Source organism: Etheostoma spectabile, chromosome 4 (genome assembly GCF_008692095.1).
Source record: "Etheostoma spectabile isolate EspeVRDwgs_2016 chromosome 4, UIUC_Espe_1.0, whole genome shotgun sequence".
NCBI lineage: Eukaryota > Metazoa > Chordata > Actinopteri > Perciformes > Percidae > Etheostoma > Etheostoma spectabile.
In genome coordinates this window covers 7,381,554-7,406,019 of record NC_045736.1, presented here as the reverse complement: position 1 = coordinate 7,406,019, position 24,466 = coordinate 7,381,554, and the positions used below count along the sequence as shown (strand labels likewise).

The 24,466-nt window shown below is 39.4% G+C and overlaps 1 protein-coding gene across 2 annotated transcripts in view; it reads right to left on the bottom strand.

Annotated features, from left to right (window-relative positions):
- The window catches only part of col2a1b (collagen, type II, alpha 1b), a 47,512-nt gene continuing 23,046 nt past the window's right edge, over positions 1–24,466 (bottom strand). For both annotated transcript variants that reach the window (XM_032514481.1, XM_032514482.1), the window contains 34 exons: positions 24,264–24,362; positions 24,105–24,158; positions 23,750–23,857; positions 22,953–23,006; positions 21,143–21,241; positions 19,840–19,893; positions 18,487–18,585; positions 18,151–18,204; positions 17,247–17,300; positions 16,824–16,877; positions 16,566–16,619; positions 16,037–16,081; positions 15,847–15,945; positions 13,938–14,045; positions 13,623–13,676; positions 13,361–13,414; positions 13,076–13,129; positions 12,748–12,801; positions 10,392–10,499; positions 10,015–10,068; positions 9,847–9,900; positions 9,183–9,344; positions 7,544–7,651; positions 4,308–4,415; positions 4,025–4,078; positions 3,485–3,592; positions 3,268–3,321; positions 2,926–3,033; positions 2,671–2,724; positions 2,424–2,531; positions 1,447–1,735; positions 1,008–1,195; positions 441–683; positions 1–168 (listed from right to left, as the gene is read on the bottom strand). In XM_032514481.1, the coding sequence (XP_032370372.1) occupies positions 22–168; positions 441–683; positions 1,008–1,195; positions 1,447–1,735; positions 2,424–2,531; positions 2,671–2,724; positions 2,926–3,033; positions 3,268–3,321; positions 3,485–3,592; positions 4,025–4,078; positions 4,308–4,415; positions 7,544–7,651; positions 9,183–9,344; positions 9,847–9,900; positions 10,015–10,068; positions 10,392–10,499; positions 12,748–12,801; positions 13,076–13,129; positions 13,361–13,414; positions 13,623–13,676; positions 13,938–14,045; positions 15,847–15,945; positions 16,037–16,081; positions 16,566–16,619; positions 16,824–16,877; positions 17,247–17,300; positions 18,151–18,204; positions 18,487–18,585; positions 19,840–19,893; positions 21,143–21,241; positions 22,953–23,006; positions 23,750–23,857; positions 24,105–24,158; positions 24,264–24,362 (3,198 nt within the window). In that variant the 3' untranslated portion in view covers positions 1–21. The remainder of the gene's footprint in view (positions 169–440; positions 684–1,007; positions 1,196–1,446; positions 1,736–2,423; positions 2,532–2,670; positions 2,725–2,925; positions 3,034–3,267; positions 3,322–3,484; positions 3,593–4,024; positions 4,079–4,307; positions 4,416–7,543; positions 7,652–9,182; positions 9,345–9,846; positions 9,901–10,014; positions 10,069–10,391; positions 10,500–12,747; positions 12,802–13,075; positions 13,130–13,360; positions 13,415–13,622; positions 13,677–13,937; positions 14,046–15,846; positions 15,946–16,036; positions 16,082–16,565; positions 16,620–16,823; positions 16,878–17,246; positions 17,301–18,150; positions 18,205–18,486; positions 18,586–19,839; positions 19,894–21,142; positions 21,242–22,952; positions 23,007–23,749; positions 23,858–24,104; positions 24,159–24,263; positions 24,363–24,466) is intronic.

The window sequence follows — 24,466 nt, the reverse complement described above, 5'->3', positions numbered from 1 at the left end:
TTCTTTTCGTTCTCTCGTTCTTTACAAGAAGCAGACTGCCCCGACTTCGACCCCAAACTCCTGGTCTGTTCCTCCAATATCCATGGGGGCAATGTCTACAATGGGCAGACGAGAGGTCTTCTGCGATCTGTATTCGATCACTGTCTTGCCCCACTGACCCGTGTGTTTCTGTGCAGAGGAAAAAAAATCAACTGTTAAAGCTGTTAAATGATCTTTGACTTACTACAAAATGGTAGCGAATGAAATTGGCTTGATGAGTTGAGGGAACACCAGAGTGTAAGAGAGACATTGGTTTATGTCTGCCAGAAAGTGAAAGTGAATCGTGTACCAATTTAAGTATCCTTTTGAGTTTTTTCTATCATGTTCCGATTAAGTACATACATGTATATTTACATGAAATATGTGTAGTGTACATGTGTGTTGAATCTGTCCACTCTTACCGTGCAGCCGTCCTCCATCACGCTGTAAGTGAAGCGGCTGTTGCCCTCAGCTCTGATCTCCACATCGTTGGAGCCCTGCAGCAGCACAGCCTTCTTCAGGTTGCCCGTTGAGGCGTCCATGTAGGCCACGCTATTCTTACAGTGGTAGGTGAGGTTTTGAGAAGCCTCGGTGGACAGCAGTCTCAGGAAAGTCATCTGAATGGCAGCAGTGTTGGGTGCCAGGCTGTCATCACCATAGCTGAACTGCATTGGGCCGCAGGTAGGGAAGAGGAAGTGAGAATATATCTCAGTCACTATGGCTGTTGCATGCTTTTTTAAATATTTGAACCTCATGATGAGTAAGGATTAGTTTTATTTATTTTTTAGAGAAACTGTTATCTATGTGCACCTATTCTCTATACTCCCTCATCCTTTCCTTAATCAAAATTAACATCAAACATTCCCTGATTTCTTTGAATGAAAAAGACTTTTCAATAAAATGTGCCCTGTGATGACATTACATTACAGTAACAATAGTAGAGGAGGGTATGTTTTATCTTAACTGATGAAAAACCTAGTGCCACTTACGTGGAAACCTCCATTCATTGTCTCTCCGAACCAGACATGTTTGCGGTCCTTGCTCTTGCTGGACCACCAGTTCTTGCGTGGGATGCTGGCAGGCTTCGGTCTGACGCAGGACTCTCCTGTCTCCATGTTGCAGAAGACCTTGATTGCATCGACGGTGCAGCCCTGGTTGGGATCAATCCAGTACTCTCCTACAGAGAAAAAAACACATCAGCTTCATATTATACCCCCTCTTCAGCTGCATAAAAACCTGATATTCATTGAAATGTTATGTTACGGAATATTGTGAAAATGGGATATTTTAAAAACAGAATCAGCCACATTCAAACACTAAATCTGGACTTCACCAAACTTGAGCTGCCAACGTAGAAAATGTCCCCCAATCTTCTACCAACTTCATTATCTCGCCCCAATTTGATCAATTCCTCTGGGTGTCACTCACCGCTCTTCCAGTCAGGATGGCAGAGCTTCAGGTCTCTGCAGGTGCGAGCCGGGTTTTTCTTGGATCCCTCGGGGCTGCGGATGTTCTCAATCTGGTTGTTGAGAGATTTGAGCGTGGCGTCGACCTCAGCATCGTGCTGACGGAGGTTTCCGGAAGCCTGGTCGGCCCTCATGTACCTGAGAGGATCAGGGGACTTTTCAGTTTGACCCAGACCGGCAAAGGCAGACATGTCGATGCCTGGGCCAGGGGGACCAGGAGGACCAGGGGGTCCGGTGTTTCCGGGGGGACCCTGAGAAGAAAAGAGTTGTTTTAGACCCCTTTTTAATTTGACATTTAATGTTTTTTACTCCGTCCTTCCTAATTATATGTGTTTATTTATATATCACTTAGTTCATTCCTGTATTTGCTTTATAATTTGATCTATTTAAAAAGAAGACTTAGTGATGTATATTAGCAGTCACATTAGCCACATTATATGGGATTTATACTGTATGAGCTGGGAAATAGCACTATATTATATAGCAACATGACAGCATGACTTAGACCTGGTACTCAGGATGATACTATGTGGTGGGATTTTTGTAGTCAGACTGTTTCACACACTCTCAACATGAATATTTTACAATGCTGAGCATTTTGAATTCCTGAATGCAAAATTGGTTACATGCATGTAACATAAGTGTCTTTTTCTATTTGGGTATTTTCTATTTTACTATTTATATTGTCTATTTTATTGTTATTTTACATTTTACTATTTGAATTTTATATTTCTTTTTGCCTGTGATTTAACTGTCATATTGAGAGCTCGTAAACTGTGTTTTGCTGTTGAAAACAATGACAATAAAGATATATTCTATATGTAAGATATTGCGCACAATGTACTGTTATAACTAACTGTACCGTTTTCTGGCTAAAAGTTTTTTTTTACCTGTTATTTTCAGAAGAAGATTTATGTAACATTTGTTGTGGGTACTTACAGAGGGACCGGTTTCTCCACTGCGACCACGAGGTCCAGGGGGTCCAATGGGTCCTGGCAGACCGTTTCCACCATCCTTTCCAGCAGGGCCAACAGGTCCAGGTGGTCCCTACACATATGGAGACGTTGATGTTAAGGACTAAAGAATGCATGTTAAGAAACGTATTTCATTAGTCTTTGAATTCAAAGTGATATTCCAAAGTTTTCTTTTTATAACAATCAGGTATGTTGGCAACATTAGGACTCACTCTTTGTCCAGAAGGTCCAGCAGGTCCAGTAGCACCCTGGTCTCCAGCTTGACCCTAAACAGATAATGATTACATTCATACATCAGGGTTTCTGCAGCATTCACCAAGTCAAGTAAGTTAAACTTACTTCCCAGCACTATATAACAATCATTCTAATGATTTAATGAAATGAATGCAACTTGAATCTGGATAAGTGTCGTAAAATGCAGATATTCTGAACACAAAGAGAGATTTACATTCATTTGGAATGCTTACCGGAGGTCCGGGCAGACCTTGCAGACCAGTGAAGCCTCTGTGTCCCTTCTGTCCTCGCTCACCGGACTCTCCAACCTCACCCTTGTCACCGCGGGGTCCTTGGGGTCCCTGAGAACACATGGAGAACATCCTCATTAGGAAATTCTTTTTGGTTTTCTGTTGCTTTAGAAAACATAGTGTATTCACTGAACAATTTAATCTTAGAAAAGACAGACTGACCTTAGAGGCGTGATTTCAGTTTTGCAGATTTCAGTTCACTAATTCTGCTTTTTACTTTTGTTGGAGCTTAAAACTGTGCATGCAGGTGTGTGTGTGTGTGTCCATGTTTAGAAAGAAACATACAGGCATTCCTCTGGCTCCAGCAGGCCCTGAAGGTCCAGAAGGTCCTTGTGCACCCTGTGAAAGCAAAACAAAAACAGGCGGTGATGTTGCCGCTTCACCTTTTATAAATGATGCTATTTTCTTAACAGAGATAAACAACCTTCTCCCTAGGAAAGAGACAACATCACTGTTTTTTTAAAATATAAAGACAGTGTTACATGTTGGAGTTACTACTCACAGACTCTCCTCGGTCTCCCTGTTTGCCGGTGGGGCCAACTGGGCCGGCAGCACCAGGTGCGCCCGGAGCACCAGGAGCACCAACAGGACCAGTGTTACCACGATCACCCTGCAGCACATCAGCACCAAGGTCAGTGATGTCAGAAAAGATACGCACATACTGCTGTCTACCTTTAGCCTGCGCTGCATTGAGATCATTATAATGTTGTAAATGTGAACCTTCTGTGCACAAACTCAAATGTATAATGACTACAAAACTAAGATTGTGATTGGGTATTTGAATTAAAAAGGCAGTTTGAGATAAGCTCTAGCAAATACATCAGTATGGGAATCAGGGTACAGTACGGGTAGTACATTAAATCCATTCATGTCACTAATGCAATTCAAATTTCAAAGGATTATAGCATTAGCCCTGTCCCGAGTAATAGCGTCTTTGTAAACTGACTGTTAAGAAACCTTCAACACAGAACAGATACAGCCTCCTACATCCCAGAGGTTTTGACTTAGCGTATCTTATGTAGCCTGATTGTGTTTTTCTCACCTTGATTCCAGTAGCACCATCTCTACCAGGAGGTCCATCAGATCCAGGATTACCCTGTCAGATGACAATGTTAAATGTTAATAACTTCCACCTCCACCAAGCCAGATGTCCTATTGTATACTGATCCGCTGCATAATGAACCCTAGTCTGACACAACACTTTACTAATTCGGTGTATAAACAATGCAAATGAATATGTGATGCAAATAGCAGTGAATTATAATCCAGATCAAAATTCACAGGATGTCTAAATTCACAGGATGTCTAAATACAATGTGTTTGACCTCTCTGCCAGGCTCTCCTGCAGGTCCAGTGAGTCCAGGGGGTCCAACAGGTCCAGGGGGTCCGCGGTCTCCGCTGCCACCAGGAGCTCCCTGCTTCCCGGGCTCACCCTGAGAGAAGAGAGGAGAGGAGGACTCAGTATTGCACTTAATTAGTTAAATTATAAGACATCACGTCTTACCTGGAAATACAGTACATCTCATCATGTAATTTATACACTGGTACGTTCATTCACACTTCTGTACCTATATATTCTGTCTAACATCCCTGTGAATCTGAAACAGTGAATCAGCTGAGGTTAGATATTGGGGGTGCATGATTCAGATAATGACACGATTAGATACCATATCAATTTTTAGGCTGAAGATTCGATTCAAAAACGATTTTCGATTCAAAAACAATTCTCAATTTTAAAAAAAGATTCACAGTATGTAAATGTAGTTACTCTTCCCATGTGATAGTATACACACCATTACAAAAAGATATGAATCCGTTTTTGTAATTCTATGAATCCATTTTGAATCTGTAGAGCTTGAATCGCGATACAAATGTGAATCAAGTTTTTTTGCACACACCTATTAGATATCACCAGGACTCAGATGTTCTTTCTCAGAGTTCTAAGATGGAGATGAGGACATGCTATTTACATTTGCTGAATTCCGTAAAATCAGCAGTGACGTGCTAAACTTAACATCACTATAGTTGAACAGGACAGCTTGAAAATCTCATGGTGTTAATCCATTTTGCAAGTTTTTCCCACAATGACAACAATGACATTTAAGTCAATGTTTATTTTTGCACAGCCAGTTTACATCTTAAAAGCTCAGCTTTTGCTGCACAATTAAAGTTGGAAAACAACCACTCGGATATTGAGTTAGAACAGACACCAAACCTGGTTGTGTTATACAGTATATAAAAGCAGCATGTTTTTGCAACTGCTTGGACAGTTAAATTCCTCATATTTATTTGGAAGGGCTGCACACTGATTCCACACCACAAATTGATTGAAAAGGACAACATTTCTATCCCAATCAGATGGTGAAATAAAAATAAAACTTGACACCACACCATTATGTACCAACAGGCTGCTCTATAATTTCATCAAATGCTTATAATACTATCCAGCTTGATTGTGCAACTGCTTGGCCTAATAATCTCCTCATCTTTTCCTTAACTTAAAAACCAACCTTTGGTCAAATTGGAAGCAAAGACCAATCACAGCTCTTGCAATGGTGTGTCTGTCCAGTCAGGTGTTGGAAAAGTTAGGGTTAGGGTCAGAAGGAGGAATTCATCAATTATTTAATACACAGCGAATTTGAAATGTATCCCTGACCAAGCCAGATGACAACTGACTGCACTACATTATCCTCACACTTTCTGAAAAGTAAATTTATGTGTTTGAATGAAAATCATCATCATCATCATCATCGAAGAATATGGCACAAAATATTGCCTCAATCTAGAACTACTGGCATTAGCACAAGCTCAAACTACAGAACATCTGTAGAATGTATCTGGAGTTCAAACTTTCCTTCTGCTATTTAAAGCATATTCTCTGCTTGAATAATTCCTCGGTGAGTTTTGACGTCTCCGCTTCTTTCTGGGCATCCCTTTCATGAGTACTCATGAATAATTGATTGAAAAGGACATGCCGACTGAGATGCTGTAAGTCCGGGACATGGTTCATGTCACACATAAAATAGTGTGAGATGTGAGCAGGGGAGCCTTCCTGTTACATGTCATACTGTACATCAAATGGATTCAGTTCACAGGGAGAAACATCCTGGCTGTTCTCATATGAGACGTGATGTGACTGTGATCTAATTAGTCCACAGCAGAATGACAGACCAGAGCCTCTCTGTATCTTCTTTCTCTAGTCCTGAGTGACAAAACATTAGGCATTGTGCTCCTAGTGCTGACCCATGAAAATGTATTTAGTTAACAGCCTCTTTTGTTATTTAGGGTCAGCAGTTGACAGGATGTCATTCAATAAAGGCAGTAAAAGACAAGAGGAAGAGTCATAGTACTTAGCTCTAGCGCTAAAACTCTTTGTTGATTGACCGTCACATAACAAACAACAATTCTGATCATCAATTAATCTTTCATGAAGCACAACAGTCACATATTTGTGAGTTCCAGTCTCTTAACTGTGAGGACTGACTTTCTTTCTCCATTTTTACTGTATTATATTACATTTTTGTGTTGGGCTGCAAGTGACAATTCTTTTAAGTATCAATTAATCTGCCAATAAAAAAACAAGCAAATGGACACTTTTCTTCAGTTGCCGAATTTCAAGTTACAACCACAAAAGACAAAGAAAAGCAGAAAATACACACAAATAAGTACGTAGCTGCAACTTGGGTATGACTTAAGTAACCAATTATCAAAATAATTGCTATAATATTCTGTCAGTAAACAACTATCAGTTGGATGCTTGGGTCAGTATTTAAATGATAAATCCACTAATTGTTTCAGCTCTATTATTGTGAATTTAGTTTGTTATATATTTTATTTAAAGATGCCACCTTGGGCTCTGGGAAAGGTTTACGAGCACTATTTTCTGACATCTAAATAAATCATTAAATAAGTAATCAAAGAAGATCTCAAAAAATCCAGATCTGGAACTGGTATATGGAGAAAGCAAGGAAAAGTATGTATTATGTCATATCGTGTAATAAAGGAGTGGGAAAACTTAAATAACAAGCAATGGAATCAAGCAACGTGTCATGGAGAAAGTTTAATTGGGAATGCTCCGCGATTTCTCTTTACTGGAAGCAATCAGAGATAGCATGGAACAAGTTCAAAATAAAGATTGACTTTGGTTTTCAGTTGTTGCACCTGGGCAGGATGCTATAAAAGCTTCTTGGCTTTTCTAAAGTGTACACATTTAGAATAATGCTGGTCGCCCGTAAAAAAAAAAAAAAAGCCATTATGAAAAACGTTGTTAAGTGAAAGACCTCCCACGTTAGCAAACTGGTTTAATGATGCATGACATTTTTGTTATGGAAAAAATGACGTTTGCTTTGAGACTCATGACAGACATATAAATGCTGGAAAGGATGGATTGAGTTTATCAACCCACATAACGCCCTGGTTCTCTGCGACAAAAAGACTCTCTTCCCTTTTCTGTTTGTTTGATTGGATTGTTTGTTTCTTTCATCAATTACTCAATCAATAGTTGAAATAACTGTAAATGTTAGCGTGAATTTGTATATTAAACAAACAGTATGTTACTTACAGAAGGTCCGGGAAGACCAGGGAAACCTCTCTCACCACGCTGTCCAGGCAGACCCACAATACCGCGCTGACCAGCCAAACCCTGAGGACCTGAAGGGCCGAGGGGACCCTGAAACGGAGAAAAGAGAATGAATTGTTAAAGTAAAAGTTGGTAAATGTTGTTAATGTATCGAGAGCCAAATAATTTGGTAATGTTTAATTGTGGTTGTGTGATTTTTTTAAGCCAACTAGCCAATAGTACACAGTATTTAACACAGGGTACTGTATCTTAAAGAAATAGTTTAACATCTTGGGCATTGCGCTTATTCAATGTGTAAAGCACTCGTGTCTGTACATACCGATAAAGCTACAGTCAGCTTCTGGTTCGCTTAGTTTAGCAAATAGGCGGAAAACAAGGCAAAAACCGCACGCGCGGGTCTCTTTGACATAACAAAATAGATACCAGCACCTCTATACATTATGTTATCGTATCTTATTTTAAGGCTCATTGATTAACACGTCATATCTCACTTATTTAATCCATATAAAAGCACAAGAGTAAAAACCCAACGCACAGTTATGTGCCAGACTATTTCTTGAATGACAGCAGCTGTGATTTTGAGTTTTGATTCGAGTTTTGTTATCCCACTGACAGTTGCCAGGTAACCAGCAGAAGCTCCTTGAAGTCACCGAGTATTATCGTTGACATGTGCTTCCTACAAAAGACTGCAAAGCTAGTCAACTTTAGAAAGTTGTCTGTTCTTTCCCTAACTGTGTTCATACATTCTGATTCTTTACTTGATTTCTATCATATGTATATATACTGTATATATGTTGTCATCCACTCCACCTGAGATTTTACAACTTCCAATTGCAGCAGGAACACTGATCAACACTGAGCGCTACATCACCTCTCTCGTCTACCTCATCCACACTACCACAGTCCATTCTGCCACATGTCCTGCACGGCAACAGGGAAAGCTCCCTAAACCCATTTTCACAACAAACACCTGATCCTTCTTTGATGGTACGATTCAAGTGGTACAAGATTTTATAAGTCCTTTATAGTTGAGAAGAGTATCAATACAGCTTCTATCTTCATTTTTGAGTATGTGATCATCTGTGATATGGGTCATTATCTTGACAGGACTGCTCATTTATTATGACAGGGGTGTATGTACGTGTGTGTGTGTGTACGTACGTGTGTGTGCGTGTGTGTGTGTGTGTGTGTGTGTGTGTAGCACTGAGTCTATGTGAGGTAAAAGTCTGGGGTCCTGTCATAAGTCTGTCACTGGGCTTGTGCTGCCCTGGGCTGTCATATGTCTTGGTCTGCTATTACATTCAGTGATGGACACTGACAGCTTTGTGTATTAATGGAGAGTGTGCTTGGCTGCTGTCCATAAAACTGGTTATTTGGACTGACAGAGCTATGCATAAGTCAACAGAAATGTATAAAACAAACAGACAATTTTCTTCTGTCTATAATGCACACCTGTGTTCACCTTGAGGGTGTTCAAGGAGATGTGCAGAGACTGGCTAAATATGTAGGTGCTGGAGAGATTGGAGTTGTATTTCAAGCATCAAAAAGCCATTAAGTCACAGATAATGTAAAAGTATCTAGTGTTTTACAGAGGAATACGATTAAAGTATAACAGACTTACAGGGGGACCATCCTCCCCAGCATCTCCCTTCTCTCCAGGAGGCCCAGCAGCACCGCGGAGCCCAGCATCACCCTGTCTGCCTGGGGGTCCACCATCTCCCCTCACACCCTTGGGTCCATCTTTACCGGAAGGGCCAGCAGGACCAGCAGGTCCAGGATTACCCTAGAACATGTGAGCAGGATGACTTAACATACACAAAATGAAATGACACACATGAAATAACATTACATTACATTTTAATGAGCCCCTTGGCATCTGTGCACTTTCAAATTACTTTTAAAAACACATCTCTTTTAGCAGGCTTACAGGATAACACTTGTTTTATATGTTGCACCTTCTCTTAGCAAGTCTATAAAAATATTCTGATCAAACTACAACAACTCCCACTGTGTCAAACATACGGCCTTGGTGGTGCGAAGCTGCTGAAACTGCAAGAACAAATGCTTCACGGGTGCATATTAAAAAAGCTTTTAGGTGACAATATGTCACACGGTTTTTTGAAAATATTCCTTTTATCTGTTCTACTGTACCTTACAGTATGTAACGGTCAAACAATCAGTGAAAAAAAGAAAATATGTTTTAATCTCAGCATGCCATCTATTTTAATCTATTGTATGGACCCAGCCAAGTGGGTGAAGGTGGTTGGGTGTAGTGGTGAACTTACATTGGGACCAGGGGGTCCAACTCGGCCGGCAGCTCCAGGGAAACCAGTGGCACCCTGAAAGAGGAAGCTTAAGTCAGACAAGGCCAGATATGATCTTAGAAAATGTGCTACTGTTAGAATAAAGTAATACACAGTTAAAGATTAAGATCATTTCAAAAGGTCACTTACAGGAGGTCCCTGAGCACCACGAGCACCTTTAGGTCCAAAAACACCGGTAGGACCCTGGAACAGAAAACATACTGCACATTACTGTCTGATATACTTCATGTTTAAAACATAACTCAGATAAACCACTTTCAGTTGCTTTGAAATGTTGTTTGAATTGGTCTAGTTCTGTGGGGTTTTGTCTGCCTCAGCTACTCTTATTCTGCCTGTGGTCTGGCAAAATCAGTAACAAAGACGGTTTTCATTCTAAATGTGATCTGCCTTGCTGTCGTAAAATGGTTTTGATTGTTAAAAATTAAAACTTCACTAAGCTGCAAACATCTACAGTTTTGGTATAACCCTTCATTATTTAAGGCTTAGGCAAAGTCCAAAACACCCACTGCAGGTCCGGGGGCACCAGAGGGTCCTTGTGGTCCAGGGGCACCAGCGTCACCCTTCTGTCCAGATTCTCCCTGCTCTCCCTTGATTCCAGGTTGACCATCAGAACCCTGAAATAAAAAGACAGAAACAGTTTAATGAGTGAAATATGCCATCCATTAACACAACAAAGGTTTATATCTGTTTAAAATTGAGGGTGATGCTTCTTTATTCCCTAAAATAAATTTGGTTTAAGGGCCAGTCCACTTATTTAACACAAAAAGGTCAATTTAGTAGTCATGGTTAGTACAAGTAAGCCTGTGAAAACAATTAAATAATGTATTCTGTGGTTCTGGAAAGATTCTATTGAGTTGCATCATGGGATTCGTACAGTAGGATACAGCGTTTTTAAAGCTTGACCTGAACTTAGAGCTAAAAGTCAGGACATCTTCTATATTCTCTGCTGCTTTTTTTAATTGTTCAAATGCGCCTCTTTCATGGCTCCCAACATTGTGGAAGTGCAATAGTAAATGGGTGGAGTAGTCCTTTAAGACGGAGAATGGATATAAGAATGTCAGCTTTGAATCCCAATTGAATCAGCACCAATAGGAAGCCAAGACACATTACATAACACTTAACTTTACTCTACACTTAAGATTCAAACTATAAAATGGAACCTATAAAGTAAGACTATGCAACTTTTGAATGAAAAAAATCACATTATTTTTCTTATAAGTAAAAAGTTGAATTTATGAGCAATAAAACACACTCATGCTTAATGTATTACTCAGGGTTCTGCTGATAAGGTCAAACTTGGTCTGGTGTGACCATTAGCTTATAGTGGCTAATGTTAGCAAACTTTAAATAGATTAGAATAGTTACTTCACTGACGTTATGACTCTGCTTTACTAGTGCTACTGTTGCGCTTCATTTTAGCATTTACTATTATTGTCACTTGTGGCTGGTGTTCAACTAAGGTTGCATAGACTTTCTTTTTTAAGGAGTAGCTATTTATTGTAGAGGGAATACATTCATAAACTGCAGTATAAAACAAGTTTTCTATCATTTTCCTTCTTTTTTGTCATTTTTCTTTCACACAAAATGTGATTGCGAATTCTTCAGAAGCAATTAACGTCTAGAACTGTGTCAAAAATATTTTAGGCTGATGTTTCGTGCAGCACCCATGGCTGTTTTTAGTCTAGTTTTAGTTTATGTGTTTGTGGTGATGAGCTGTGATGTTACAGTCTGTGAGCTGTGAACCATAAAGGATTTAGACACCTTGTAGTGTAATTCATCCTGACAAAAAAATCAACAATTAATCATAGCGCAACCTAGAGAAAATAAAAAGTGTGATGAATTGTGTTGTCACAAAAGAATGGATGAAAATTCATTTGGAAGGATGTGGCTTATTAAAAACATGTATTTGATTTTTGAACTTAATGGATGAGTGATACAAAGATGCCACGATGCCAGATTGCTACACTCTAATTTCTCTCCAAAGAATAATACACTGAGGTAGACAAGACATTATGTCAAGATACGACAGAGGCCCAAAAGGGAAAGACAATTCAATATCTAAACGTTTCCAGATAATAGTAATAGGCGGGAGGTTTGAAGAAAAAAAAAAGCTGCAGAGACTGCAATTAAGGCTGCAGTCTCATTTTCCAAGTAACAAAACACAAGCATTTTTGGGCATTTTAGGCCTTTTATTTCCACAGGACAGGTGAAGACATGAAATGGGACAAAGAGGGGGGAATGACATGCAGCACAGAGCCGCAGGTCGGAGTTGAACCCACGGCTGCTGCGTCAAGGAGTGAACCTCTATATATGTGCGTCTACCAACTGAGCAAACCCGGCTACACGTATCCTTTTTTTTTTAAATTTAGAAAATAAAAGAACCACATAACAACTTAGTTGATTATTATAAAAGAGTAGAGGTTTTCTGTTTTGTTTATGTATTTATTTACAATACTGGAGGAGTTAATTATGCCTGTTTTATGCAAATTTAATTTATGCAAATATATTTTTGATTTCTAACTGGATTTACACTACATCCACTAAGTGTTATGTAGCCATTTTTAAAAAGCCAAGCTGTTGGCTTGATGCTATTTCTTATTTTCTTCCCTTTACATAGCTTAATTAAAAGGCCACAAAAAGGTGAAATAGTTGACAATTTATGCTTTTTAAGTTTACCTTAACTCAGAATTATTATAAAAATGTGTGACTGGATAGAAAATCTACAAAGAAAACTACAGTTTGCCTTTTAAAATTCTTATCCTTGCTTGCATGTCCAGACCAAGAACAAGACTCTATGACCCTAGAGTCATGCTCTTCAGACCTCTGCAGAGCTAAGTGCTAATCAGTGTTGTTGGTACTTACAGGGGGTCCAGCAAATCCAGCAGGCCCAGGAGGTCCAGTTTCACCCCTGTCACCCTGAAAGAGGAAGGAAGAGCGCAATAAACACTCAGAGGTTAGTTCAGGCTGCAATGCTGACAGAATATGAGAGAAATGTTTGACCTGTTAAAAACGTTCACATAGACAACAACTATTTCCTACTTGTCATCTTTAATCTTACAGAACCATTGACAATTCAATACGGTTTGATTATTGTAAATCTCGGAAGAAAATCCTCCTTCAAGCTTTATTTAAGGAGACAATGGCGTCTTGTTTTAGGAATAAATTGCTACTGGTTAAAGTTGTCACTCACAGGAGCACCGCGGGTACCAGGAGCACCAGAAGGACCGGCAGGACCAGATTCACCCTGAAAGAAAACACATCACACATCAGCAACACATTCAGATCATTGTGCTGTCAAACACAGATACACACAGACACAGACACTGATTTGACACTGATTTGCAACAATAATTTAAAAACCATGTACAGCAAGACATTTAACTCAACACCATATTTAATAAAAATCACTTTAAGAAAGTACCATGGTGATAACTTGCCAATAACTATGTAAAAATAAAAATGACATCACACTTACCTTCTCGCCGTTGGGACCACCAGGACCAGGGGGACCAATGGGACCAGTGAGACCCTGTGACAGCAAACAGCAAAAGGGTTTAAAGACTTGCTTGAAAGTTTGGCCCATTTAGTTTTGAAATCAGCCCTCAAGACAATTAATACACTGAGTTTATTAAAACATTTTTTTAAGATTTAAAAGACTAAACATTTATGATGCAATACATGAGTGGAGCTCCCACCATACTGACAAATTTTAGTCGATTACAACAACAGTCACTTACTCTACCGCCGTCTTTGCCGGGAGCACCTTCAGGTCCTTTCTCTCCAAGATCACCCTATGGGAACAAAAATACAAGTCAGTCACCTGACAGAGGTATAGGTAACAACTTTGAATCAAGTAGAGAACAATTTATTTATTAAATGTAGGGCTGGGCAATATATCGATAGTATAATAGTATGATGTGTTAATAATGTGTTAATATTTTGTGAAAGCACACATAGTCAACCCTACAATATAGCCACTATATCGCTATTGAGATATTTGGTCACGAATATCAGGATATTTGATTTAACACTTTGATCCCATCATGGCTTACTCTGTCTCCTTTGGGTCCAGGAATGCCAGAAGCTCCTCTCTCTCCAGGCATGCCCTGCAGGCCGGGGGGTCCCTGAGCTCCACCAGTACCAGCAGGTCCAATTGCTCCCTATTATGGAGCAGAAATAAATGAAGAGGATGTGATGCAAAGACGGCAGACAGAAAAGGTGCTTTGGAATAAGTGTGTGTAAGCACCTGCAACGGATGTCTGAAGGTGCCGTACTGTTTTATGTATATGAGTGAGAAACATACAAATAATGTTGTCACCGAGTGAGAAGGCTTCTACTTATTCAACAAAAGAGACACATGGCCATCTTTGTTTAGGCATGCTCTGTTTATGATCACCAGAAGATTTGAAGAATAAAACAGCTCCATTGAATATTATTAACCTGACACAGGTTGTTCAGTTGCTGGATATAAATAAACTTTTCCCAATTTTGCTGACCCAATCTTAATAATTACAGTGCAGAAAAAACAATCAACTAATTAATCAAACAATGTTCGGATCTAAAATCACACATGTTGCCTTTTGATTTGACATTTCATTCTGTGTTTTAAATACAGATGCGAGGTTATTATAACAAAATCTCCATTCCACAAATCATAAACATGTAAAGCCACGAAAAGGAGGTCCAGGCTCATACATCCTCCATGTTGGCTGTGAATACATTGCAACAAATCACAGTTAAGCTTCACAAACTGTCCCCTACATGTCAGCTATATAATCCTCTCTCTGTCTGACCTTAAGGGAAGAAACCCTATAAACTGGGATTAAAATCTGACCAGATAACAAACCAAAAGTCAGAATGGCAGCCGCTGTGAGCTCTGCCTAGAGTGCAGTTGTGACGACTTACTGCAGTGATTGGAATTTGTTGATGGCCGATGAGCCAAAGTGACTGTGTTGCTTGATTGGAAATATGCTGAGCTACCAATTGTTTAACAATGAAGCAAAGATCTTATTTCTCTTTAAAAGATGGATTCACTAAATTTAGTATTTTAAGGCAGTTTTAAATCGTGCTGATCCTTAGTACAGCAATAATACAGTCTTCTTTATAACGGAGGGGAGCCACCTTGCCTGAAATAAATAGTATAATATAAATAATTATTATAATATAATAAAATATAATATAGTATATAGGTATATATAGTGTATACTAGGTGTCTACCGTATGTTCACATGTATGCTTAATATGTTTCCTTATGTAAGAAATGACTGCATTTATATGCCTTTATTGTGGATATCATAATAGCGAGATGACAGGAAATAAGGGGCGAGAGATGTGGAGTGACATGCTGCAAAGGTCAAACCAGGAGATGATTAAATGCATGGTCAGCGCTCTAAAATAAAGCTACAAATTGTATAATATCCACTGGTTGTGAGCAGTTCAACATTAGAGTGACTCTTGTTTTATTTGAATAATTACTTGCGTTCTGAAGAAATTGAGGCTAGTCTGAAAGAATAAGCAAAACTTTATGTAGCAGAAAGATCTTTTTCTGCTTTCCGCTCCTGTTAATCATCTTCAGCCTCAGACACCTCGAAATGAATGCATCTTTCTAAAACATGATGTATACCTTCAGGAAAACTGAGCAGGGTTGCGATTTCATATAGCAATCACCATATAGACAATATAGTCATCTACTTACTAAAAATCATAAAACAACATATCTCAGGATCTGTGGGGGCTTACCACCTCAATGTTTTGGGACAACACTTAAAACTCAGTAAACACCTGAGGTTATTATCATTTAATCACATGCTCACATTGTGTTGCTGCTACAGCTGCATGTGATAAGAATGAATCAGAAAACTGGTGGTAGTAGAATACTTGCCAGTGGTGTGAGTGCACCTTAGGCGGTAACGTTTCATAATTTCCATCTCTTCCTGGTTTTAGATCGAAGACTGGACTCACCTTGGGTCCGTCAGTTCCAGGAGTTCCTGGCAGACCTCGGGCTCCCTGCAGACCCTGAGGGCCGGCAGCTCCTCTCTCTCCGGGGAAACCACGCTCTCCCTAAACAGAAACACAGCGACAATCAGCAACATGTCTGATAATCAGTCAGTCAAGCAAACGGTCGCGACATTAAATCGCGACAAGAACTTACTCTGGGTCCAGTAGCACCAGCAGCTCCACCCTCTCCAGGAACACCCTTAAAGGTGGAAAGGAGAAGTTCATTGAAAATATATGCAGGATAAGTCATCTTTGTTTAAAAAGGGTAAATACTACAACTAGTAATACCACTACTGATAGCTTTAGCTATAGTGTAAATTGGGTTACAGCAGTGTTGACTCAAAATGATAAGCGAGAGCTAGACTTTTACAGAATGTATTCAATTTAAAAACCTATATTTAAGAGAACATGGACCTGCTTATAACATCTCAATGCTACACTTTTCCATTCACAGCGATACAGAAATTATCTCTATGGAAACATGACTGTGGACATAATAAACCTGCTCTTTTCCAGCCCTGTTAACAGTTTAATAGAAAGATATTAACACTGTCAGGGATCCAAGTGAAGGAACTTGGATAACAGCCTCCACCAAAATTACTTTAAGAATATGCCTATGACCCAACAATGCTGGTATTACCACTGAGTTTATGAGCTATATTTCCCCAATAAAGGGTACTCACCTGGTCTCCGGGCTTGCCTCCCTCACCAGGGGGGCCAGGAGGTCCAGGCAGACCCTGATGATATAAGCAAAAACAAACACTGAGTCAGAAATGAACAAAAATCTAAACAAATTCATGCACAGCAATACATAAGCACATGTTGGTAAACAGAATATTGATGTGTTGATTTAAGTAAACTTATAGCCATAATTAGAGAAACAGCTGCATTCACACATGAACTTTTAAATTTCTGGTGAAGGTTTGAGCAGATAGACTTACCTGGAAACCTGAGGGACCAGGCTGTCCTTGCTCTCCTCTCTCTCCAGCAGAGCCCTAAACAGATTATTCATAATCACGATCAATTTCTATCATGAACCACAGTACACTTTGATGTGGGATGGTGGGAGCATTTTGCTAAATTTGCCAATTATGTATCTCTAATATTAGTACATAACACCGGAATAATTTAGGGATTTCTTTACAAATAATGTAAAGAAATTTGCACGCAGTGAAAGACAAACTAAATGTCATCTTACAATGTCCAGACATTTGTGTCAAGGACATTTTTTTTTCAAGCTATTGCCGAGGCAGTCTGGGAAATTGAGATACAGAAGGTTGCTTCTAAGTGCAGACTGACTAAAGGGAAGAAGATAATATCAGCATTGAAGCTATATGGAGTAGGAGGGGGAGAGAGATACATACGGCTGGGCCGGGGGGTCCAGCAGCACCGGTTTCTCCATCTTTTCCAGGCAGACCCTGAGGAGTAGAAGGAAGAAAATCAAGAGGGAGGGATGGAGGAAGGGGGGAGAGGCAGGAAGGGGGCAGACAAATGGATAGATTTTAACAGTTAGGCCAAAGGTGATGTTATGAAATAGGTAGACCTGCGATAGCTATAACTGAGCTTGTCAACATGCTTCTCACGTGGAAGCGGAACTACAGAAACAGTAGCCAGAGAATACAAAACAAACAACTGCAAAAAGGTTACATTTGATCTGTGGATTAACATTATAATAGTCATGAACATTAGGGGTGTTAAAATTATTCATTGCATCAGTGCGATTCTGCATCGTTGCAGCGACAGACCATCATCTATTATTGCCTACTGATGTTACTTGTTGATTTTCCGCTCACTGCTTTTTTTGTTTCTGCCTTTTGTTGTCTGTTGGGTTTGGACTCTGCTACATTCAAGAAGTGTCTTTTTTTTAAGAGCAATCAAGAGGGTAGTCCGTATAAATCTGACTGCTTGAATTTTTTAAATCATGTGTAGCAATATATATATTATTAAGGAAGTGACACATCGTGATGCATCGTGATATCGAATCGATTGGAATCGTTGACAGGATAGTCAAAATCGAATTGAATCGCGAGAACAGTGAAGATTCAGAGTCTGAAAACAAGAGTACAGTCTAAAACTAGAGTCTATGCTATTACTTCTATTTCTTTAGTTTTTTAATAGTGTTTTCTTACTTTTGTGTATTCCAAAACAAAAATGTTTTTTTGTTATCTACCTGTCAATCTATCATCTGTCAGTAGGATCTTCAGTTATATCAGCTGAATTCTTTTGTATTTTGAAACAACAGTACATCAGAAAAGGTGAATGACTTACTCTCAGACCAGGAGCTCCACCCAGTCCTTTTTCTCCCGACTTGCCGGGCTCACCCTAATCACAACAGAAACAAAATGTTGTCAAATGTCAAATAACATCAATTTGTGCAGGAGTACTTCATGTGTTGTTGAACATGTGGCATTTCAATTCATAATTTATTGACACTTTCTTTTTTTTTTCTTTTTTTAAATAGGACAAATAAAAAAAAAAAAAAAAGTTCTATTGGCCCAAAATCTATTATGTTGAAACGGGTTAGCATCTGTTACTCTATGGATAACACCTTTATATAGGTTATCCATTCACAATTTGTTAATTTAATGTACATTAATTACTCACAGTTGCTCCCTTGGGTCCGGGGAATCCCATGACACCAGGCTGTCCACGGGCTCCCTGTGGGCCGGGGGGTCCTGGGCGACCATCCTCACCAGAAGCTCCCTGGTTAAGTAAAGTAAAGTAAATTTATTTAAAGAGCACATTTGAGAACTACAAATAATGACCAAAATGCTTACAGAGAACAATTAAACAATCTAAGTACTATACAGTATAAGCAATCAAGAGGCCAATTAAGTGAGCATGACAACATAAAAAAAGTAAAAAGCTGTTGTATGAAGATGAGTCTGATAATAAGCGAGAAGGGCCAGACATGGCAATGCTAAATCACACATAGATTTAGATAGGGGAAGTGGAATGGAGAGGAGTAATTGGCTATAGAGGTTTGGAGTGGGGTCGAGCAGAGAAATATCCAGCATGCAACATTTCCTCAATTGTTGAATTTTTCATTGCTCCTAAATAAATAAATAAATAAATATTTAAACAAACCACACAGGGCTAAGCAAGGAAAGCTAGGAAACTAAGAAATAACTGATCAAATGATCCCTTAGTCATAATCAGTCTGATCATAGTCAGACAGTCAACTGCTTAATATGTCAGCAAACCACAATGTTTAAAATAAAGCCAAGATAGAAACGTTAAAATGTGAACCAATTCAGCACTACTTCTCATATTAAAGTGTTTCAAGTTTTACCAAAAATGGGGGGTTGCGCTATTAGGTTAAAACAGTTACTTACACACATCACCAATTGGCCTCCCCACACCCAACCTTTCAAACCTCAACAGCAAAGCTATTACACACAGAGCACACGCCATAGCACATGACCCCCGGTACCCCATCAACCTATTCTTCACCCTGCTTCCATCTGGTTATATATACAGATCCCTAGCCAGAATCTGGCAGGATTTTTGTCTCCTCTGCCATAGCATCCCTCAACAAAACGCACCGTTAACTGTCATGTTTGTAGGCGGTCTGTGTACAGATACAAATGTGGATGTATCTGATGTCTTTCATGTTATCATGTTGTGGTGTGTAATGTAATCATGTAATTATGTGAGGCTCTGTACAGACTAGTCAGTCTAAAAAAAAAACAAGACAGTTTTGATACACAAATGGGGATAGGGTACGAGTCCGGTGGATAATGGGTCGATAAATTTCCTGCAATTAAATTTGATGAAGCCACTTATGTGTCATTATGTGAGGAGAGCACATTTAAAATTACAAATCTCTCGTTTGTTTTGCAAGTTGTATGAAAAAAAAACATACAGCCGTAATAACGAGTGAGGATGTGTGTGATTAGTTTTTATTGATTTACAAAGACACACCAAAAGCATTGCAAAATGAAAAAGTGCACTTACAGAAGGTCCAACTTTGCCTTGTGGACCAGCGTCACCAGGGCGTCCAGTCAGGCCCTGTCAGAGAAAGAGAATAGAAACTCAGACACATCCACATAAGTCATCAGACACCTCTAGGCAGGGACATGCTAAAGAAAGGTGGGAACATATGGTGGGAAACTAAATTAACACCTGTGGTTGGCCCGGTGTGCAACAAGCAACAGTTTAAGGCCTGCTGATAGAAATGTAGAACGTAAAGGATAGCATCTTTAAGGTTACTGTTGTTAATGGCCTTGGTTCACTACAGGTGCGAACCAGTTACAGTATGTTGCTATTGGGAAATTAAATCACTCCAGGAAGATGCACAAAAGCTGTCCAGTGGAAACCATTCATGACTGTTTTCTTAGGGCTTATCTTAGCTTGGGTTTAGAGATTTTAAATTGTTAAACGGGAACTCCACTCAACTCTTGGAGAATTCTACTGTTTATATGAAAACAGTTGCATAAAGCCTTTTGTGACTCCAGACGGAGCTGGCCAAAGTCTGATAAATTGACTCAAGTGCCACTTGAATCAGTATCGGTTAGGTCTGAAAACTACAAATTATTACATGAGATGAGAGAAGATCTGGAAGTGTGGAGTTAGAAAGATGTGAATTTATCCGACCTCTTCAACTGAGCTGTCAGTAGTCGGGTTGCATTGTACGTAATGTAGGCGCCCGGTTTTTTTGTAAACTGTCCATTGTGAATCCAACAATGTTATGGTGCAATGCTAAATGGGTGGAGTCCTCTTTTAACATAAAGCCAGTGCTGCAAACTGGTACTTGAAATATGAAAGTGTTCATCTGGCAGGTAGACTTTAATGTAAAAATACAGTCAGTTACATTGTCGCAAATGTAGGGTTCAACCAATGTTTTTTTGAACATAAGACTAAAACTCTGGATATCTTGGCCTCTGTCGATTCAATTTTTACTCTTTCTCTGGTTTTACAGGACAGCAATGCTACGGTCAGCTGAGAGTTAAAATACAGTTAGGACTGGCCCAGATATAAAGCTAGGTAATACTTATTCTAGTATTAATCATACTTGTCAAATATTACCACAGAATCGATGACACCTGACACTGTATGTAGCCTATTGTATTGACACAGACCACTAAAATAAACCACAAAACCAACTAACAAAGACACAATGTATATTTAAAATGCAAATATGCATTGGAATCCATCTAAAATTTGTTTATTATTTCCTTATTTCTGCATGTTTAAAAGCACATTTCTGCAGCTCATCAACATCCAGATCTGTGGCACTACAAGTAAGGGAGGTGCTTACTCTGGCACCGGGCAGACCAGACTCTCCAGGACGGCCAGGGTCACCGTTGGCACCCTTGGGACCACTGGCACCAGCAGGTCCACGCTCACCAGGTGCTCCCTGTGTTAGGAGAGAGAGACAGAGAGAGAGAGACAGAGTAAGAGAGAGAGAGAGAGAGAAAAAAAAGGGGTTGGTCGCTCAGTCAGACTCTTTTAATTCTTAAACCCCAGAGGAAATAAGTTTCCTGAAGGAGCACAAAGGAGTTTCATTGACCTGCTGGAGATGAGAAGATTAAAGACTGACAGATTAAATTGGGTGGGAATTAAATTGTGTGAAGAAGATAATGTTAGCTGAATTGCTGGCTTTGGTGATATGGGACATATAAGTCACTAGTGCATGATGGAGGTTCTGAGCTATGCTTCCATCTTGTGGCCACGTGGTGGAGTTACATGCGTTAATGAAGAAACAGGAGTGCTGATGAATTTTATTTTTTGCCCTTCACTGAAAATACGATGTATTATGCACTTCATTAAGGGGTGTTAGTAAGGGTGCTGATCTGAGTTTAGCGTTAACCTTGACGAGGCACTCCAATTATTCCGTGACTCATTGACACATAACAACAAAACTTTGTGCAATTTTGTTTGTTGTGAGATTCATTATGAGCTAATGTGGTGGAAAATGATCTTTCAGAGAGCTTCGAGGGCAACAGAGAATAAAAAGTGCTTTATCCACCGACATCTTTTTTTGCCTTTACCACAGTGCGGTCAGATACGACTAATTACACATGTTTTTTAAATTAATTTTATGCCTTTAAATGTTAAACATCTATGTAAATAGATCAATTAAATTTGCAGCTATAAAACCATTGTTCTAGTTCTAGTTGTTCTTTAAGTGAATATGCCTCTGAAAGCCTTTTTTTCTTTACCTCTTGGGGGAATTTATATATACTGTATACTTATACCTATAACTTGCATAAATCACAACTGCTAGATGTATGGCGCTTTGAGAAATGCTTGTATGAATTTAAAATATGTCTTTAAATCATATTATAACATTATTTTGGTCTTAACAACTAAAACCAGCTTTTTGCTAAATTAATATGATCTTATATAGTTTATGTTGTATTGTCACTACTTGTTTTTTAAAGGTGCCTTAAGGTGGAAATATTCAGTTTCGGCAACATTTTGCCCACCTTGTGTCAAATTGGTGGGTTTGTCACGTGCACAAGACTGCAACTGAAAAAAGAAGAGCCTTAACGTTGTGTGAAAGTGTATTAATTTTCTGTCAAGAAGGAGAACTACAGTAATGTACACAGGCCAGTAAAAAATCCCAAAGAGTGCTGACTCCTCGCTCGCTCTAAGATGGATTTGTAAGTTGTGATGACACCACAGTCCACTACAGTAATAAAATAGTGAGAGCCTTATCTTTTCCATGGCTAGATTTAATGTTTACCGAGTGAAATTTAATTACAGTTTATGGTGATGTGATTTTTAAGCAGTATGAGTCTAACAGTATGTGACAATTTTGTTATATAGGTGATTCAGAAATGTTATTTTCACAAACAAATAGGAAACCAATGAGAATATTGGACAAAGTCATTGTAAACAGCAAATTCCATATGCAATATGCAGGAGATGGAATATGTTAATTTTCAGTTTCACAGATTTACACCCGTGACTATTGACGCATCAGCTGCATAAATGTCCTTATCTTTTCCTTCCTCTGCCAGGTCTGTTTCCTCTAACTGCAACCCTGTTTATTTTCTCTTTTAGAGCAGATGCTCGGTTTCAACAGAAATAATGAAGAGATCTCTCCAGAAACTGATACTCACCTTGGGACCAGCCAGACCGTCTTGACCAGGGAAACCACGGTTACCGGGTGCTCCCTACACAGAACACACAAAACCAGAGTCACTGTTATAATTATAACAACAAAATCTAAGTCAATGAATCTCACTGTGGATCTTACACAGGTTCCCAGGTGGTGACCAACAAAACAAGATTTAATTTAATTGAAATTGGATCAAAATTATCATTAAACAGTTTCCTTCTCACCAATAGTAACTCTTAATGTGCAATACGCACACCCCTGCAATTAACACTGATTCAACAGCAACAAAATTTTTTACGAACAAATTTTATGGGACAAGATTTTTTCAAAGGCGGTCATTATATGTGTATAAAGAAATTTAAGACATAGGATTATCTGACAAGCGTTGACCTACTAATCTACAAAGGAGGACACTACTTGTTCTGTTATTGATTGAGTGTTGCCAAGCAACATTCATGTAAATGCGCTGTATTTATATAGCGCTTTTCTAGTCTTAACGACTACTCACAGCGCTTTTACATCATACAGGATACATTCACCATTCACACACATTCATACACTGTGGCCGAGGCTGCCGTACAAGGTGCCACCTGCTCATCACTCACACTCATTCACACTCCGATGCGCAGCACCGAGGGCAACTCAGGGTTCAGTGTCTTGCCCAAGGGCACTTTGACATGGGACTGCAGGGCCAGGTATAGAACCACCAACCTTCTGATTGGCAGGCAACAGCGCTACCACTAAGCCACAGCCATCGTTTACTTTCTTGTTTTTAATTTTTAGATAGATGGTACTCACTCTCTCTCCAGGAGGTCCAAGTGGTCCAGCAGCACCAGCCTCACCCCTGGGTCCTCTCTTGCCTTCTTCTCCTTGTGGGCCATGAGCTCCCTGAACACCAGGCGGTCCCTGGAAAACACAACCACAACAGACGATGTTATCACAGGAAGACAGAAAGACTGAATGTTGAGTCCGTTCAGATCATTTCATTTGAAGCATTTATAATCTGCTTATTTTAAATGTCTTTGATTTTAGTAGTTTGTTGCTCACACTTATTATTTGGCTAAATACTGTGTCTACAGTAGATTTCAATGTTTAGATGCCATTGAGTAGGTGAACAATCAGGGAATACAGGGACAAGTAAAATAAAACTCACAATTTCTCCTTTGGGTCCAGCCTCTCCCTTGAACCCTGGGATACCTGGGTCTCCCTAAACAATAATGAATAGAGAGAGAGAGAGAGAGAGAAGCAGGTTTGTCATTTTTTTCTGTGCCATGTTATTATTTGGAATATATATTGAGCACTGAGTACATACAGATGTTCCTTTGGGCCCGAGAGGTCCAGTTGCTCCTTGAGGCCCAGGAGGCCCACGAGGTCCAGGGAAACCAGGAGCACCAGCGATACCAGGAGCACCCTACAGAGGAAGAGACATGACGTCAGTCCACTGATTGAACATTCAACCACCATAAATCACCACTGATTTTACTGGAACCAAAGAACATGTCACGTTTATAGTGA